At 39.1% G+C, this 19,819-nt stretch overlaps 1 protein-coding gene across 1 annotated transcript in view; it reads right to left on the bottom strand.

Annotated features, from left to right (window-relative positions):
* The window catches only part of wash1 (WAS protein family homolog 1), a 167,887-nt gene that overhangs the window by 13,198 nt on the left and 134,870 nt on the right, over positions 1-19,819 (bottom strand). Inside the window, exons 9-10 of the mRNA XM_028809261.2 lie at positions 10,854-11,012; positions 5,640-5,708 (exon numbers count right to left, since the gene is read on the bottom strand). Of these exons, the coding sequence (XP_028665094.1) occupies positions 5,640-5,708; positions 10,854-11,012 (228 nt within the window). The remainder of the gene's footprint in view (positions 1-5,639; positions 5,709-10,853; positions 11,013-19,819) is intronic.

Genomic DNA, 19,819 nt, shown 5'->3' with positions numbered 1-19,819 from the left:
ATGCTTTGGGGCTGTTTTTCTGCAAAGGGACCAGGACGACTGATCCGTGTAAAGGAAAGAATGAATGGGGCCATGTATCGTCAGATTTTGAGTGAAAACCTCCTTCCATCAGCAAGGGCATTGAAGATGAAACGTGGCTGGGTCTTTCAGCATGACAATGATCCCAAACACACCGCCCGTGTAACGAAGGAGTGGCTTCGTAAGAAGCATTTCAAGGTCCTGGAGTGGCTTGTAGTTAGCATAGCAGCGTACAGTTCTTACTGGAACTACAATGCCCATACAGAAGTTGATGTAGTCAGTAGTGCAGTCAACAACCTCCTCAATGTTCTCACTATGTGATCCCTGCAGGATATCCCAGTCTGTAGTTCCAAAGCATTCTCTCTGAGCCTTCTCTGCCTCAGGGGACCACTTCCTGAATGAGCGTGTGGTTGTAGGTAGGACCCTCACTTTTGGTTTGTAGTGAGGCTGAAGCAGGACCAGGTTATGATCTGCTTTAACGTTTGCATACAGTAGGTCAATAGTCCTATTTCCCCAGGTGTTACAATCGACATACTGGGAGAAGGCAGGTAATGTTTGGTCCATCGTCACATGGTTAAAATCTCCAGCGATTAGCACAAGCGCCTCAGGGTGCTGTGTTTGTAACTTAGCAACAGCAGAATGGACGACGTCACCCGCTATCTCCACGTCCGCCCGAGGAGTTGATGTATACAATAATAACAATGACGTGTCCAAACTCTCTGGGCAAGTAATAGGGACGCAAACTTATGGCCAACAGTTCGATGTCCCTGCAGCAAGTAGAGATTTTAACATTAACATGTCCAGAGTTACACCACCGTGTATTAACACAGAGAGCTAGATGTCCTCCTTTCTGCTTCCCGCTGGTATTTGTGTCTCTGTCCGCTCTAACTGTGCTAAACCCAGGTAGCTCCACGTTAGCATCTGGGATGGTAGTAGTTAGCCACGTTTCGCAAAAACACAACAAACTGCACTCTCTGTAGGTCTTGACATTTTTCACCAGCGCAACCAGTTCATCGATCTTATTTGGTAGTGAGTTCACATTTCCCAGGATAACTACGTGCTTCTTAAACTGACTTCCTCTTACACTAAGAGGAGGCGCTGGCAGCACACAGAATACATTAATTTCATGATATTCCTGCTCCCTGAACATTTAGAATGCTAAGATAAATACTTGATATAATTTTCATGATGAAATGCATTAAAGCAAGTATTAATCATGTGGGGGCACGGTGGCGTGGAGGTTGCACTTCTGCCTCGCAGCAATGGGGTCCCGGTTGTTCCTTGCTTTGAATTTGCATGTTTTTCTGGTGGGTTTACCCGGCGTGCTTCAGTTTCCTTTCAGATGTAGGATGTGGGGTTTTGTTATGCTATATTAACCCTGCTAGTGTATGTATTACTCATTTTCACCCTGCGATGTGCTGGCGCCTCGCTCAGGATTTGCTCCTGCCTCGCACACAATGTTTGCTGGGATGGGCGCAACCCTGAATGGATGGCATAATTAAACATGTATAACGAAGATTTTTTTTTTTTTTAAAGTTCTGAACACTCCGTGGTCTAAGTTTATAACTAGTTCTAATTTCATAAAGACATTTATCGTGTGGTGATTGGTTATGTGGAGAAAGAAAAAGGAAGGATAGGAACTGGGGGTTTGGTACATCAGACCAATACTATTAATGTAGAGGAAGTCAGTTTAAGAAGCACGTACAGCGATTAACAACTGGGTCGGGGAACACTTAACACAAAGCATTTAATGTACTACATTAACTTATGATGGGATTTGAGAAAATCTAGTAAATTAAACATTGATTTTAGGATGAAGTTTAGTTTACGACATTCTACTTTAATGACAAAATACACTATGAGAATAAAGTGTAAATGTCGACTTTAATCTCAACATATAGTTTTTTTTTTTCTTCACCATGGCCCTAATATGCTTCCGTAGGGCTATTCCACAAATAGCATTATAAATGAAAGTTGCAGTTTTATTATTTATGTACATAGCTTAGCTTGAAGCAAGGTCCATATTAATGCAGTTTGCCTTAATGATGGTTCATTTGGTAAAGATGTCATCACCAAGTTGCACTTGTTTTAATTTTATTTTATTTTAATTTGGTGAATACTGTGTAATGCACCTGGGCTTTGAAGTTTTGAAGTAATAGTATTAGTACTGGAAGTTAAACTATTATTTATTGTATTGTTGTTATTTATAAGTTTAAATATTATGTTTAAAAAGTCACTTTAACATGTCAGTGGACAGAGATTGTTAACATTAGCAGAAAGTGTAGTTGGTTTACAAAAAATATTTACTATTTATTCCTTTTCTAAGACGTGTTCAGTGCAATACAACTTTTGACAAGCACCTCTGGATATTTTACTAAGTCTAAATACCTATTTGGATGGTTGAAAATATGTTTTCAACATTAAAGTTTAAGTTGTTTGCAAAATTTGTTCAATAAAAAGGTTCTATATTTTGACTGCAACTGTCATGCATTGTGATTCCTTCTCTTCATTAGTGCCACCCCCTTGAAAACTATCACTTTATGGGGCCATGCAAAACTGTATTAATACATGTGTGCACATTAAAATGTTTTTTTGTACAATGTACAATGCTCTTGACAGTGGAATAGGTTATTCTTAGCCAGTAATTGCAGTGGAAAATGTGGTTAACATCCACTCATGCATGGGAAAAAAATACCGTCCAATACTGTGAAACCGGTAGAATTTTGAAAAATACCATGATATAGAATTTGGTCATACCGCCCAGCACTTCACTGTGTGTTCTGACACCTTTCTCTCATGGCCAGCATTACATTTTTCTGCAGTGTGTAGTATAGTGGATCTTCTGTGAGATCAGACCTAGCTTTAGCTCTCCATGAGCATCAGGGAGCCTTAGGTGCCCATGGCCCTGTCACTGGTTTTTCTCCTTACAACACTTCTGGTAGGTACAACGTACAAACCACTGCATACTGGGAACACCCCACACGATCTGCTGTTTTGGAGGTGCTCTGACCCATTCATTACCCATTACAATTTGGCCTCTCACAGTCGCTCAAATCCTTACACTTGCCCATTTTTTCCTGCTTCCTGACAGTTCTCTTGCTGCCATTATACATCCCACCCTTAGACAAGTGCCACTGTAATAAGATAATCACGCTTATTCATTTCAGTTGTCATTGATTTTGGGGCTGATCTGTGTATAGTACTGAGCAACTCTTACAAAACACAAACAGATTATATTTAAAGCTAGTTATCTCGGCAGTACTTGTTTATTTGCTTGTGACTGCTCCATATGTAGCATTCAGTTTAAATACAAATAAACATTGATATAATAAAAAGTAATAAGAATTTCTTAATGCACCCCAGCTATAAACTTCCATCAACATCATTTGTGATTTAAAATAATGATTAGTGATTAGACAAACCATGTGTACTAGTGGTGAAAATTCAGATAGACAGCTCAATCTTAAATTTGTTACAGGGGAAAATTTTACTTTTACAAAAACTGAATACAGAAATATTATAAGAAACAACAAACCACCACCACCCTCAAACACACACAATTCCAAGAAAAGAATTTCTGACTTGGTTAAAGATAATGGCAATATAATGGTGTATTGCAGAGGTAGGCAACGTCGGTCCTGGAGTGCCGCAGTATGTGCAGGTTTTTGTTCCAACCCAGTTCCTTAACGAGAACTCAATTACTGCTGATGAAGCACATATTGCTTAAGTGACATTTTAATGCTTCATTTTAGTGGTCTCGCTTGTTAAGGTTCTCCAACCTTAATTGCTTATTTCAATCTTAAACTGCTGCATTCAGTGTTTTAATTGCTCCTTATTAGCAATAAGATGTAAAAGACAAAGCAGCCAGCAGTTCTCCAGCTAGCTTTTTTCCAATTACATCTGTGTGTGTTCATCATGCATGGTTTGATTTAATAAAACACTTAATAGAAAAATGTGACAGACTGAAAATGATCTGTTTTAGGCTTCATATCATTTGGATGATATCTTTGGAAAGGAAAAAAATCTACGATATAAGAGCCTTACATTGCACAGACTAACAAGCCATAAAATTAAATAAGGTCTGAGATTGGCAATGATTGGTTTCTAATTAAGCAATTGGGTTGGAATGAAAACCTGTAGCCACTGCGGCTCACCAGGACCGACATTGCCTACCCCTGTTTTACATCTTATTGCTAATAAGGAGCAATTAAAAAACTGAATGCAGCAGTTTAAGATTGAAATAAGCAATTAAGGTTGGAGAACCTTAACAAGCGAGACCACTAAAATGAAGCATTAAAATGTCACTTAAGCAATATGTGCTTCATCAGCAATAATTGAGTTCTCGTTAAGGAACTGGGTTGGAACAAAAACCTGCACATACTGTGGCACTCCAGGACCGACGTTGCCTACCCCTGGTGTATTGTCATAGGAATAAAGGAGCCACAGTAGCATTTCTTCATCTCTTGAGTATTTTATTGACTAATGATGGCATGTTAGAGAGAGGATGTGCAGCATTGTTCATAGTGGCAAACAATGTTTTATTTTCATTCTCTCCTTCACTACGACCTCCAGGGGGGTCCAGAGTGCATCCATAACTAGGCTTGCCCTTTCAATTAGCTTACTGATTGGCTGGGTCTCTCTTGACATGATGTAACCAGCTTAGTGCAGAAAATCACACTGACCCTCACAGAGTTCTAGAAGGTGTGAAGGATGTCATTGCCTACATTTAAAGAGCAGAGTCTTTTAAGAAAAAAGAGCCTGTTCTGGCCTTTCTTACAGAATTCCTCTGTGTTCCTAGATTAGCAATGGTCTTTGCACCAAGAAACAAAGTTCTCCGCCTGACTCCTCTACTAGCCACAAACACTGGGGCTCCTTGACTAGAGCTTTGGAAATGGCTACAATAATGTAACTTGACACACATCAACAAGGCTTTAGTCTGTAAGCAATGGCACACTAAGCCCAGATTTTGAGGATGTTGTCTTCAAGCTGTCATAAAGAAAGTCATGGGCTGAAAACATGGTTGTGTGCATCTGATTAACAGCACTTAAAATTCACTTCCCTAATGGATAAAAGGAAATCCAATGAAATGCTAGTTTAGCGTGTGGCACTACAGTACACACTACAATGGTGTAAAGAAGTCTTAAAACAAAGGGCAAGAAAGTAATAAGCAGAAAGTATTACACAGCAATGAGTTGGTGAGAGGTACAGTGACGTCTGCCTGAAGCCTTCTATGTAGCACAGTGGTGGTCCAGTCAGTCATTTGGGGTTCACTTCAGCCAACATTGCAGAGATCTGGTCAAAAATCAATGGGCTGATGACAGCTGAGAAATGTTACCAGAGTTTGATTCATCATGCTGTACCTTTGGCAAAATGAATTATTGGCAAAAACTTCATCTTTCAGCACATTAACAACCTCACACACATGGCAGATATTAATTTTCTTCCTAACATACATTTGTACCTCAGTACGTTAGCAACATTCACTGTAATCCTAACTCTAAAAAAGTAATTAAAGCAATAAGCCTTCAGCTAAGAAAAAAGGGAAAAAAAGATGACCTTAAAACTTTGAAATTATGCTTATATTTCTAAGACATTTAATAGAAAAACAAATAAAAGCTCACCTTTCCTCCTCAACGCAAGTTTATTGAAGAGATCAGACATTAGGTCTCCTCCCCTAGCTGTTGATTGCACTGTAATAAAAACAACAGTACAGACAGAAATTTGAAATAAATAAATAAATTACATACAACATTTTATTGCCTATAAACACCATATAAAACAAATGATCATTTTTTAAATAATAGTACACATCCAATATTTTAAATAAATAAATGAAGCTGTGTTAACTGGGTCCTTTTCTCAATTTATAAAGAGCCTTTGCTGTATGTTGTATGACCGTCTCCAGGCTCGTCCCTCACTTGAAGGGCATCAATGCCTCCATATCAGTTGGCAGTGTTTCACAGCATTAGTGTGGCATTACTGGAAATTTCATTTCCTCTGCTAATAGAGTGGCTTGTTTTGACTTGAATCGATCTTACTGTTACATGCTATATTTAATTATAACTTCAAAAAAAGAAGTAAGAAATGATTTATCATTTAAAGAGCTGCTTGTTATCTGTGACACAATTAAAAAAAAAAAAACAACTTACAATTCAATTACTTTTACCCTTCACCCAACTCAAAGTCTGAATGACAAGAAGATGATAAATCCTGAAACCACAAAGTCTATATCTTTGGCAAAAAAAAAAAACCTTTTTAAGTAAACATCAGTTTCTTGAGATATTTTATTACACTTAAGAAAGCTATTTTTGTAACCAGATAGTACAGTGGCTCAGAGTTTAGTGCTGCTTGCTCATTATGCCGTTTTTCTGGGCACAACAGCATGCAGGGTAGATTTACCGGAGACTCTAAATTGTCTCGGTGCTGCGCCCTTCTTCAACACAAGTGCACCGGCTGACACATAGATGAGCACCAGCTCAAAATGGACAGGTAGTCAGAGTTACCAATAAGAGACTAATGCGAGTCATTACTGGAACCTTAAGGGAAAAGCTTGGGATTTTTTCACAATCATGATGTATTCATTTACCAGGCAAACCTAAATTGTTAAGTGAGGAAGAAGAAAAGAAAGAAAATGCATTTTCCACCTGTAGCTTACAGTGGGGCAGAAGCAGAAACATGGAATGACAATAAAACTTACTGAACCCATTCTCTTGAATGTGGAAAGGGTTCTGATTCTGTGAGTTATGTTTATGACAACAAACCAAAGTTGAGAGTAATGAGTAAGGCACTCTTTTGTATGTTCTCTTCTCAGTTCCAAGTGACCGGAGTGGGTGGCATTCCCAATTGTTAAACAAATCTACAGTATGACCTGGAATTATCACAAAATAATGTGTGTGTGTGTGTGTGTGCAGCTGTCTAGAAAGACACTGGCAGTTACAGTGCTTGAAATTATGTGCATATCCAGGATATAAAGAAATGGTCATCTACAGCAGCGGGACTCAACCTTGCCCTACACAGGAGCTACACTAACAAAAATAAAATTTTACAAGAGGCATAATCCAAAAACGCCTCTTTCCTCCATAATACTATTATGCATTTGAGAATAAGGATAATATATGTTTTTACTGGATGAAAAGCATAATGTAATAACTAATTTATTATCACTACAACCACAAATTTCCACATTACTGTCAGTGTTTCAACATTATCATTATTCAATGATTTCCAAGTGCTGATCACAAAGTCCATAGCAGCAACAGACAGCCCACTGCTGAGCAGCATAGCCCAGAACAGCAGGTAAGAAATGGGCAACACATTGCTGATCATTTTTCACAGTGCAAAAGAGCACATAACAGACAGTTCATTGCTGATGAACGCACACTTTCTCTTTGATGTTCCCCAATCAACCTTACTTGTCCATCTTTGAGATCTGGAGAGAAAGGACAATACCCAGGGAAACCTTTCACAGTCAAAAGGGAACTTGAGAACTCCACAAAACCTGTAGCCACTGTAGAATCTGACAGTTGAATTGGGTTTTTTTGCCTCTTGTTCCAGGTCTTTTTTTTTTTAATCAGGAAAACACAGTTAACAGGCAAGCAATATGCAATCCTTCACCAAGTCTCCATCAATATACGGTTTCATGTTTTTCATCAATTCATGTGTGATTGTGTAGGATGCCTCTGTTGCCCTTTCACTAGTGTTAGAATGGAAGACATTTTTCTGAGCAGTTCCGTTCTGTTTGAGGCTCCCCAGCTTTTTGACCTTTAGTTGTCCACCCTTTGAAAAATTGGTACTGAACTCTAGGTGTTTAGCTTTGTGATGACGCTGCAGATTGGACCTTTTAAACTGTGAAATGACGTTATCACAAAGCAGACAGATGCATTTTCCTGTACCGCCTGACACAATGTCATCTTTAAACGCCCGTATCTCTCGCCTTTTTGTTTTTACTCCAACCCCCCTCCCTCCCAGTGTTCATGCTAGTTTTCCTAGCATGAGACCTGAGGAAAATTGTGACTGTGTTTTTCAGGCAGTTGAGGGGTGGGGGTGTAATATAAATAGATTGATATGCACAAATGATAATAAAATGAATTCTGCTGACAATGATTTATTTTATTTTTTTTAAGTAGGACCTAAAAGAGGCGCAAACTGGCCTTAGAAGAGTCACGGGTTGAGTACCACTGATGTCGAGTGTCCGCTGAGCCACGACACACTCAGATGGAGCAGTGAGGCATCAGAGGTAAGCAATGGGATTGCTACTGGAACTCACAAAGATAACGAGCAAGCTTATTCTAATGAAAGATGTCTGCTCAGTCCTTCTGGCTTTGATCACGTCTTCCAGTTTTAAGAAAACATTCCCAGAATTTCATGAGGAAGGCTACACAATTGTCTTCATCAGCAACACAAATGGTAGCTTTGCAGAATCCTCTGCCAAATATAAGTTTTCCAGTGGTGGTAAATTCCACTTTCTCCAGCAAAGACAATCATCCTAGAAATGTGCAAGCAAGTATTAACAAATGTATTTAATATTTGTTATGGTGCTCAGTTCATTACCATTTTAGACTTTTTTTTTTAATTTATAAACAAGGCTGCACTTATCAATACAAGTTCAAGAAGCAAATAAATCTATGCCTTGATTGTGGGAGGAAAAAAAAAAAACAAGAAAATATTAAATTTGTCTTCAACAAGTTGTTAGACACAGAACTGGATACAAATCTGATTGCAACAAAACACAGCTATGCACTTAGGCTAGAGAATGCTTTTACATCACCGCCAATACAGTAATCCCTCCTCGATCACGGGGGTTGCGTTCCAGAACCCCCCGCGAAAGGTGAAAATCCGCGAAGTAAAAACCATATGTTTATATGGTTATTTTTATATTGTCATGCTTGGGTCACAGATTTGCACAGAAACACAGGAGGTTGTAGAGAGACAGGAACGTTATTCAAACACTGCAAACAAACATTTGTCTCTTTTTCAAAAGTTTAAACTGTGCTCCATGACAAGTCAGAGATGACAGTTCCGTCTCACAATTAAAAGAATGCAAACATATCTTCCTCTTCAAAGGAGTGCGCATCAGGAGCAGAGAATGTCAGAGAGAGAGAGAGAGAGAGAAAAGCAAACAAAAATCAATAGGGCTGTTTGGCTTTTAAGTATGCGAAGCACCACTGGACAAAGCAGCTGCAAGGAAGGGAGCAATGTGAAGGTAGTCTTTCAGCATTTTTTAGAGGAGCATCCGTATCCTCTAGGCCTATGTGCGAACAGCCCCTCTGCTCACACCCCCTCCATCAGGAGCAGAGAATGTCAGAGAGAGAGAGTGAGAGAGACAGAGAAAAACAAACAATCAAAAATCAATACATGCCGTTCAAGCTTTTAAGTATGCGAAGCACCGTGCGGGAAGCATGTCGCTTGACAAAGCCGGAAGGGAGCAATGTGAAGATAATCTTTCAGCATTTTTAGACGAGTGTCCGTATCATCTAGGGGTGTGAACAGCCCCCCTGTTCACACCCCCTCCGTCAGGAGCAGAGAATGTCAGAGCAAGAGAGAGAGACAGAGAGAAAAGTAAACAATCAAAAATCAATACGTACTGTTTGATCTTTTAAGTATGCGAAGCACCGTGCAGGAAGCATATCGCTTGACAAAGCAGCCATATGTAAGTCCGGCAAGGAAGAGAGCAATGTGAAGGTAATCTTTCAGCGTTTTTTGAGGAGCGGCCGTATCCTCTAGGGGTGCGAACAGCCCCCATGCTCACAATATATTTGAGGAGTTTTATTTAATATGTAATACGCGCTCTGGTTTGGTAGCTTCTCAGCCATCTGCCAATAGCGTCCATTGTATGAAATCAACTGAGGAAGCACGTACCAGAAATTAAAAGACCCATTGTCCGCAAATCTCCGTGAACCAGCAAAAAATCTGCGATATATATTTAAATATGCTTACATATAAAATCAGCGATAGAGTGAAGCCGTGAAAGTCGAAGCGCGATATAGCGAGGGATTACTGTAATTCTGTCTGGCCACAGTACAAGGACAAAAATTACACCAACATGTGTTAAACCCTAAAAGCAAAGTAAAAAAAAAGTTTAGTGGATAAAAGAGGTTATAAAAACAAAACAATAACCTGAACAGAAGGACATAATAGTCAAAATAGAGGAACAAATAAAACAAATGACATGACTAGAGCATTACAATCCAGAGAGCAACAAAATCCAGCAACTTTCTGATAAACTGCCACATCAAGAAGGAAAAATCCCAGTTTCTGATCTGTAGATATGCTTCCTAAGAAGAGAAGCAAAAAACACTTTGCCTCTGGAAGAAATACATGCTCACCTCTTGACGGCCTGCCGTACTTATCTTTCCTAGTTACAGCACAGAGGTTGGCATCAATGAACAACATCAATGTGTGGTTATGGAATGCATTAATGTGATCTTTACAAAAGTAACGGAAATTCACTGTGGCTGATCACAAGCAACCTGCTACCTTGAGAATCTGAGCACTAACACTTTGAAGACTAAAATATTTACATTTATAATGGCTAACACGGTACAACACCCTAGTACTATAGAAATTACTCTCAAAGAAGAACTCCAAAGAAGATATATTATGTGAGGGCATTTTGAAATTACACTGTTCTGAAAACAATTGTATAGTAATTAAACCACAAAAACTACATTCTGATCCATAGCTTAATCAAAGTGTGTTTTTGTGAGTACAAAGTGCATGACAGGCCACAACTTTCAGTAAATATTTTATTGATTTTTGAATTCTTCTTAAAGAACATTTGAAATGATCTGGTATTACTTGAAAGTTGTTAGGCAATATGTAGGGTCTAACATTACCTTGCTCTTGTTCTTTCTGTTTCTTTTTCTCCATTTTTCGCTCTTTCACACTGCGAAGTTTGGCTTTTCCTATACCGCCTGCTTTGCGAATAGACTCCAAGAGATTAGCTCGTCCGTCGGAAGGCTTCACCACCTCTGCGGGAGCTCCCTGCATGAGACCTGGAGAGTAGCCGAGCATAAGACACAATTGAATTATGTACTATATTTGTAGGTTGTCTTTATTTATAACACAATTGCACAAATACAAATAACAACAAATATATAGTACTAAGAAAAAAAAATGGCCTTGACCTCCACCTCGTGTTCCCATTTTCTGATTCTATGAAATCTGTAAAATATTGCTGCATCCTAATTAAAATAAAAAATATGCAAGAGTTTTCTTCAAAATGTGAAACTAGTAATGAAATGATTATTCATGGAGTTGTATTGCCACCTTAAAAGCCCCTGGACTTTGGTTTGATTCTAGGTCGAGGTATCAGATGTGTAGAGTTTGCACAATGCACCCTTGTTCATTTACATTTACATTTATTTGCTTAGCAGACACTTTTATCCAAAGCGACTTACAAAAGAAGTCAACATAACCAGATAAATCTCAGTCTGGGGGACTGTTTGGGAATACATGTTACAGGACAAAGTTACAAAAATTGATTATTCCAAGTGATGAGCTCAGAACAAAATAAAAGTGAGTTATAAAGTCAGTATCACACAGACATTCCCTAAATAGGACAGTCTTCAAGCAATTCATAAACACACTGTGTGAGAAAACATTCCGAATGGAGATGGGCAGTTTGTTTCTTCACCAAGGAGCTACACCTGAAAAGAGTGTGGCCTGAGATTTGATAGCATGCAGAGGTGGCATCAGCAGACGCCATTCATCATGAGACCCAAGTGGTCAAGAAGGGGCAGAGGCCCTCACAAGTGTGTCTCTCTCTCTCTCTCTCTCTCTCTCTCTCTCTCTAATATACAGGTGCTGACTCTCAAAAAAAAGATCACCATTCCTGTGTTGTTCCCTTAAGTTAACCTTTAAGTGTACCTGCAAATCTAAATTTGGATTCCCTGACTATGTATGAATATGGATATATGTGTAAGTGTAACCTGTGACAGAATAGTGTTTTTTCAGGTCATATATTCATGGAATAAAATCTGGTTTCTAGTGATCCTATATGGAATTCTCAGATTAAAAAAAAACAAAAAAAAAAAAAAACATGAAATAATGTAAAAATTACTAGAGGTTACAAATTGCTAAAAGTACTTTAAGACCTTAACAGCAGAGGGGGCAAACAATGCCCACTAACTTACTTTGATGTGGCCTGAACCAGGTGTAAACTTCAAAAATAACTGGCCAAATACACTTTGGTCTTGCGCATTTACTTAAATGAAGGTTTTACAAACATAAAAAACAGGTGGTCCTATATACTACCTACTGGCTTCTCAGGTTTGACCCATTTCTGCTCACCATCTGAAAGGTTGGTGAGAAGGAATCAGGCAAAAAGCAAGAAGATACACTCAAAATGTCACTTTTTTTTGCATTTTTATTGATTTTATTAAAATCAAATAACATTTCATATAAGCAAGTAAAGTTTACCAAAACTAGGTTCAAAACGCATCAACTCCAACCCGCGAGAAAGTGAGCTAGGCTAGCAGAGTAAAACTTTAAACTAGTAAAAAAATAAGTAAATCGCTAAATTAATAAATGAATAAAAATAGAATAAAAAAAAAGAGGGGAGAGAATCTGCTTCCTCAATTTAAACACTTATTCTAAAATGTTACTGATTAGATCCTGCCAGGTTTTAAAACTGGAAGTACACTAAACACAGCTGTTAGTGGATCAGGAGGGATAGTGACACCAAGGCTGTCTGAAAGGCACTTAAAAATTATGGTCCAGAATGATGTTAATTTGGTGCAGGCCCAAAACATGTGACCAGGTGAGGAGGGAACTTGACTGCAGTGTTCGCAGGTTGGATCTTGCCCTGGAAACATTTTGGACAATTTTAAATGAGACAGATGTGCTCTATATATAATTTTGAGTTGAATAATTGTATGCTTTGCACATATGGAGCTCAAGTGAAGTCTCTGCATTGTTACCTTCTACTCCTTTTTTGAAATGTTGAGTGATCCTTTTCTCACTGTACTCTGGGATCTTTAAAAGGAAGGCACTTTAAATAGTTTTATACATTACAGAAATGCTGTCTGAGTCCTCAAGACCGATCGATATTTTTTCCGGCATAGAGGTAGGTGGGAGATGAGGAAAATTGGGCAGGATCTGTTTAACAAAGTTTCTAATTTGAAGGTAGTGAAAGAAATGTGTTGCTGGAAAGTTCAATTTGGAGTGTAATTGTTCGTAGGATGCAAAGACGTTGTCTTTGTACAGATCTCTGAGTTATTTAATCCCAAATGTTTTCCAGACATTAAAAACTCTGTACATTTGCGAGGGTGGAAAAAGGTGGTTCCTGTGCCGAGGTGCCACAGATAAAAGCTTCTTTATCTTAAAATACTTCCTACATTGGTTCTATATTATGAGTGAGTGAAGCACAATTGGGTTGTTAGTATATTGGTGATGACTTGTACTTATTGTGGTACAAAGCAAGGAATATAAAGAAAGTACTGCAGGATTTTATTTCTATTGTGGACCAAGCCTGTGTCTGTTCATCTATTTGTGTCCATGTCCAGGTTTTTATTGCTTGTATATTTGCCACCCAGTAATAAAACTGAAAGTTAGGTACACATTTTTAATCAAGAAAATGTACAACTTTAGCAATCATCTATATATATAATTCACTAAGCCGCCGACAAGTAGCCACCCACGGAAAGCACACAAGACAGCCACGCCCACCAACTCTAAGACCATTGGATGCGACGACAACTTGCAGAGCCATGCCCACCAACTCGGACGCGACGCCTCGGAAAACACGCCGTCATTTATGTTCATCTGTGCTACAGTCCACATGCACCTCTGAGCCACGTTGACTTTTCGGTTACGACGCACGTCCGCGTGCACCATTGCAAACTGTTTTACACGCTACATACAGCAATTCGCATCCGCGACAAACATGTGTCTTCTTAGATGGTCCTGCAGGAACACGGAAAACGTTTCCCCGCCCACCAACACTCCTTATTCCCCGGCCCGCGTCCACCGCATCCGCAACAAACATGCGTCTTCTTAGATGGTCCTGCAAGAACAAGGAAAACGTTTCCCCGCCCAACAACACTCCTTATTCCCCGGCCCGCGTCCACCCTCGTTCTCTAGGCATTCACACTGCCTGCTCATGTGCCCGGACGCTACAACTCACCGACCACCCCGTAAGTCACTTTCGGAGTCCACATTCACCTCTGAGCCACTTTGACTTTTCATTATTCTTTTCGGTTACGACACCCGACCGCGTCCACCATCGAAAACCATGGGAAAGGAACAATGAAGCCCCGCCCAGAAACTCTACCCTTCCTCCCACGTGATAGGGAACACACCTCAGAGCACTGCCCGCCAACTCGAACAGCTCATCAAACACATATTCACTCGCTTTGGTCTGTGCTGCGGTCCAAATCCAGCTGTGAGCCACGCTGACTGTTCATTTGCCCTCCATGGCTACCACTTCAAATGTTTTTCATGGAAACAACACTTCTTTCACTGTTATACAGATTCCTGCATCAGGTAACTGCACGCGCGCTACACTGAATGGAACAATGTATGTCTACCCAGCACAGAGAGGCGTGGGTGAGCCGTTGAACCCCATTCGTGCTGGAAACCGGGGCTTGCATTTGTTCCCCACGACGAGGAATTCCCAGTAAATGCAGGTCATACGCTCGCACTGATTACGTCCCTGCTCTTTGTTTAAACCCCCAACCCCCCCCCCACTCGCTACTACCATAGTCGGGTGACACAAAACACGGCGTCAATCCAGCTGTGACCCACATTGACTGTTCATTTGCCTTCTATTGCCACCGCTTCAAATGTATTTCATGGAAATAACACTTCTTTCAATGTTATACAGATTCCTGCATCAGGTAACAGCACGCGCGCTACACTGAATGGATCAACATGTGTCTACCCGGCGCAGAGAGGCGTGGGTGAGCCGTTGAACCCCATTCGTGCTGGAAACCGGGGCTTGCAATTGTTCCCCACGAACGAGGAATTCCCAGTAAGTGCGGGTCATACGCTCGTACTGATTACGTCCCTGCCTTTTGTACACCCCCCCCCCTCGCCACTACCATGGTCGAGTGACACAAAACACGGCATCAATCCAGCTGTGACCCACGTTGACTGTTCATTTGCCTTCCATTGCCACCGCTTCAAATGTATTTCATGGAAACAACACTTCTTTCAATGTTATACTAGTGCTGGGCGGTATACCGGTTCATACCGAAAACTGTTTTTTATTTTTTTTATGATATGGATTTTTCTTATACCGCAACACCGGTTTAAATTGCCTAAACGACGTTCGGAACGTGGCGCAGCGGGAAACTGTTCAAGTGGGGGCCTTTTTCACTGCTACACCGCTAAACACAGATTTGTTGCACTAGGGCTCTTTTTCACTGCTACACCACCAAATAGGTAGCGGGTAGCATAGGTATTGCGCGGTGAAAATGGACAGAGAACATTCCGAAACTGAAGCCGACGATAAAGTTGAACATGATGAACAGAAGAACTTTTGCTGAAAAAAAGGAGTCACGTCCGTCGCCTGGAGATACTTTAGTTTTAAAAGGTCAGATGTGTAAATACTGTTTCTATACTACTGGATAATACTGCAAGCCAAGTTGTACTTGTTTTATTTGTTTTCAATACAGTGTAATGTACCTGGGTACTGTGTAATAGTGTGACGACATGTTGACTTTATTCTCGACATTTCTACTTTATTCTCGCCGTTTATGTCAAGATTAAAGTCGACATGTTGACTTTATTCTCGTAATTTGTCATTAAAGTAGAACATCGTAAACTAAACTTCATCGTAAAATGAATATTTAATTTACTAGATTTTCTCAAACCCCGTCATAAGTTATATAGCACATTAAATGCTTTGTGTTAAGTGATTCTTAAACTGACTTCTTCTTGCACTAAGAGGAGGCGCCGGCAGCGATCGCCGCACAGAATACATTCACTTCATGATCTTCCTGCTCTCTGAACATTTAGAATGCTAAGATAAATACTTAATATAATTTTCATGGTGAAATGCATTAAAGCATGCATTATTCATATGGGGGCATGGCGGCGTGCCTGCCTTGCATTTGCATGTTTTTCTGGTGGGTTTACTCGGCGTGCTTCAGTTTCCTTTCAAAGTCATGTAAGAAGGGGGGTATTGTTGTGCTATATTGACCCTACTAGTGTATGTTTTGCTTGTATTCATCCTGCGATGTGCTGGCGACTCGTTCAGAGATGGGCGCAACTCTGAATGGATGGCATAATTAAACATGTATAATGAAGATATTTTTAAAGTTCTGAACACTCCGTGGGCTAAGTTTATAACTAGTTTTAATTTCACAAAGACGTTTATCGTGTGGTGATTGGTTATGTGGTGAAAGAAAAAGGAAGGATAGGAACTGGGGTTTTGGTACGTCAGATAGAGACAGCATGCTTGCAATAAAGATAGCCCGCTCAGAAGAACATGCATTGAATTCTATGTTCGTGTCTCCGACCAGCAGATCACAAACCCAACATTTACACAATATTTAAGTTAAACCTGTGCGATAGCTATTCATACATCCAGTTTTTTGGAGCCTTGTCACACCTGCCATAAAGTTCTCTACACTGAACATACACCTGGGGACCCCTTACTGCGAGGGAGCAGCACGACCGCCTCACTACCGTGCATGTGTAATACCTGCTTTAATGCATTTCATCATGAAAATGATATCAAGTATTTATCTTAGCATTCTAAATTTTCAGAAAGCAGGAATATCATGAAGCGAATGGATTCTGTATGGTGACCGCTGTCTTCTCTTAGTGCGGAGGAAGTCAGTTTAAGAAGCGTAGTGATTAACCACTGGGTCGGGGAACGTAACACAAAGCATTTAATGTGCTGCATTAATTTATGACGGGGTAAATTAAGTAATTGATTAAACATTGATTTTAGGAAGAAGTTTAGTTTACGACATTCTACTTTAATTATGAAGTAAACTATGAGAATAAAGTGGAAATGTCGACTTTAATCTCAACATAAACGGCGAGAATAAAGTGGAAATGTCAACTTTAATCTCGACATAAACGGCGAGAATAAAGTGGAAATGTTGACTTTGTTCTCGACATATAGTTTGTTTTTTTCTTCCCAGTATAGCTTAGCTTGTAGCAAGGTCCATATTAATGCAGTTTGCCTAAATGATGGTTCAGTTGGTAAAGATGTCATCACCAAGTTGCACTTGTTTTATTTTATTTTAATTTGGTGAATACTGTGTAATGCACCTGGGCTTGAAGTCTTGAAGTAATAGTGCAACTATCAGTAATAATACAATTATTTATTTTATTGTTATTATTTATTAGTTTAAATATTATGCAGTTTAATGATGATAAAGTTGTTTAAAAAGTCACTTTAACGTGTCAGTGGACAGAGATTGTTAACATTAACAGAAAGTGTAGTTGGTTTACAAAAAATATTTACTATTCCTTTTCTAAGACATATTCGGTGCAATACAATTTTTGGCAAGCACTTCTGGATATTTTACTAAGTCTAAATGCCTCTTTGTATGGTTGAAAATATGTTGTCAAAATTATAGTTTGTTTTTGCAAAATTTGTTCAATAAAAAGGTTCTATATTTTGACTGCATCTGTCATGCAATGTGATACCTTCTCCAGTAGTGCCACCCCATTGAAAACTATCACTTTATGGGGCAATGCAAAACTGTACTAATACTTGTGTGCACATTAAAATGTTTTTTTTGTACAATGTACAATACTCTTGACAGTGGAATAGGTTATTCTTAGCCAGTAATTGCAGTGGAAAATGTGGTTAACATCCACTCATGAATGGGGAAAAAAAATACCGTTGAATACTGTGAAGCCGGGATAATTTAGAAAAATACCGTTATATAGAATTTTGGTCATACCGCCCACCCCTATGATATACAGATTCCCAGTAAGTGCGGGCCATACGCTCGCACCGATTACGTCCCTGCACTTTGTACACACCCCACCCCATTGCTACTACTATGGTCGGGTGACTTGGTGGATTATATATAGAAAGGCAGCCAGAACCGCAAAGAACAATGAAAACTCTACGTGGCTCAGAGGTGCATTTGGACTGTACCAGAGACAAAAGCGAATGAGGCGCTGTTTGAAACATGAACAGTCAACGTGACTCACAGGTGCATGTAGACTGTGCAAAGACGAAAACGACTCAGGTGACAAGTTGGGGGTGGGCACATGAGCAAGCAGTACATACTGAACGAGAAATCAGCAGACTAGCATGACGGAGGGGGCGGAATGGGCATCCTTCCCCTCTCCTCCCGTTCCGCCCGAGCGCTGTCCACCCCCGTCCCTCGCTCTGGGAGGAGAAGGCGCGACGGCGGTCCTCCAGTTTTCAGTCACGGACAATTGTATGTTGGTTTGTACCGTGCATTGTTACAATGTTACTTTTCTTGGTGGTTTATTAAAATACAGATTTTTCAAATGTTAATTTTTTCCCTGTGCTTAAAAATCATTTAAAAAGCGCCCTGATTATGTGGTGTAGGCTAGTTTTCAATACAACAGTAAGGCAGCAAACTTTATATATATATATATATATATATATATATATATATATATATATATATATATATATATATATATACACAGTATATATATATATATACAGTGCATCCGGAAAGTATTCACAGCGCATCACTTTTTCCACATTTTGTTATGTTGCAGCCTTATTCCAAAATGGATTAAATTCATTTTTTTTCCTCAGAATTCTACACACAACACCCCATAATGACAACGTGAAAAAAGTTTACTTGAGATTTTTGCAAATTTATTAAAAATAAAACAATTGAGAAAGCACATGTACATAAGTATTCACAGCCTTTGCCATGAAGCTCAAAATTGAGCTCAGGTGCATCCTGTTTCCCCTGATCATCCTTGAGAGGTTTCTGCAGCTTGCTGTAACATAACAAAATGTGGAAAAAGTGACGCGCTGTGAATACTTTCCGGATGCACTGTATGTATGTATGTATGTATGTATATATATATATATATATTTATATAGGGCCTGGGAAAGTTAAGGTGTTATTTTTTGCATCCAGGGTAGGCAATAAGGCAATTGCTTCAGGCAGTGCTTTGGTCAGGATGATATTTGCATGTAAATATTTTTTTTACATTACAAAACAGTAATACAAATTAGTGTGTACGTAAAAATTACATACACATCCAGTACTCTATCAACATTCTACCTTCAAAATTTTATGAAATAATATTTTTATTTAAAGGTTTAAAATTTGTATTATGTGGTACACAACAACACACCACATGTCAAAACAAAGCACTGGTGTCGATTTTCTTGATTTATACATACTGACACAGGTGCAGAGGGGTGGAAGGAAAGGGGGTGGGCAGTTGCCTGGTGCAATGCTACAGAAAAGTTGCAAAGATAAAAATTACACTTTTTTGAAGTTTAAACTATGCCAGTTTTTTAAATCCTTTGTGTTGATTCTACATTAATTTATGATTCAGTGTGTATTTACTTCATAACTTATGTATTAATTTTATAATTCTGTTTTAATGTTAGATACAATTAATCTCAATTAATTACATAAATTTATGTGATTAAGTTTTTTTTATCAATTCCCAGCCCAAATATATATGTATATCAATACATACATTTTTTTTTTTGCTGGCCCCATATTTTCACTTTTTTTTGTCTCTTTCAGTGAAATGAACAACCAGTCAATATGCCATGTTCAATCATAATAATTTTAATATTAAGTGAATTAGGAAATAGAATTTTAATAACAAACAGTAATGCATGCAGAGGCAATAGGGGAGCTGATCAGTGAATGCATGA

This window comes from Erpetoichthys calabaricus, chromosome 1 (assembly GCF_900747795.2).
Source record: "Erpetoichthys calabaricus chromosome 1, fErpCal1.3, whole genome shotgun sequence".
In the NCBI taxonomy this organism is placed as follows: domain Eukaryota; kingdom Metazoa; phylum Chordata; class Cladistia; order Polypteriformes; family Polypteridae; genus Erpetoichthys; species Erpetoichthys calabaricus.
Note: the sequence above shows the minus strand (reverse complement) of the source record. Positions and strands in the feature narration are given on the sequence as shown.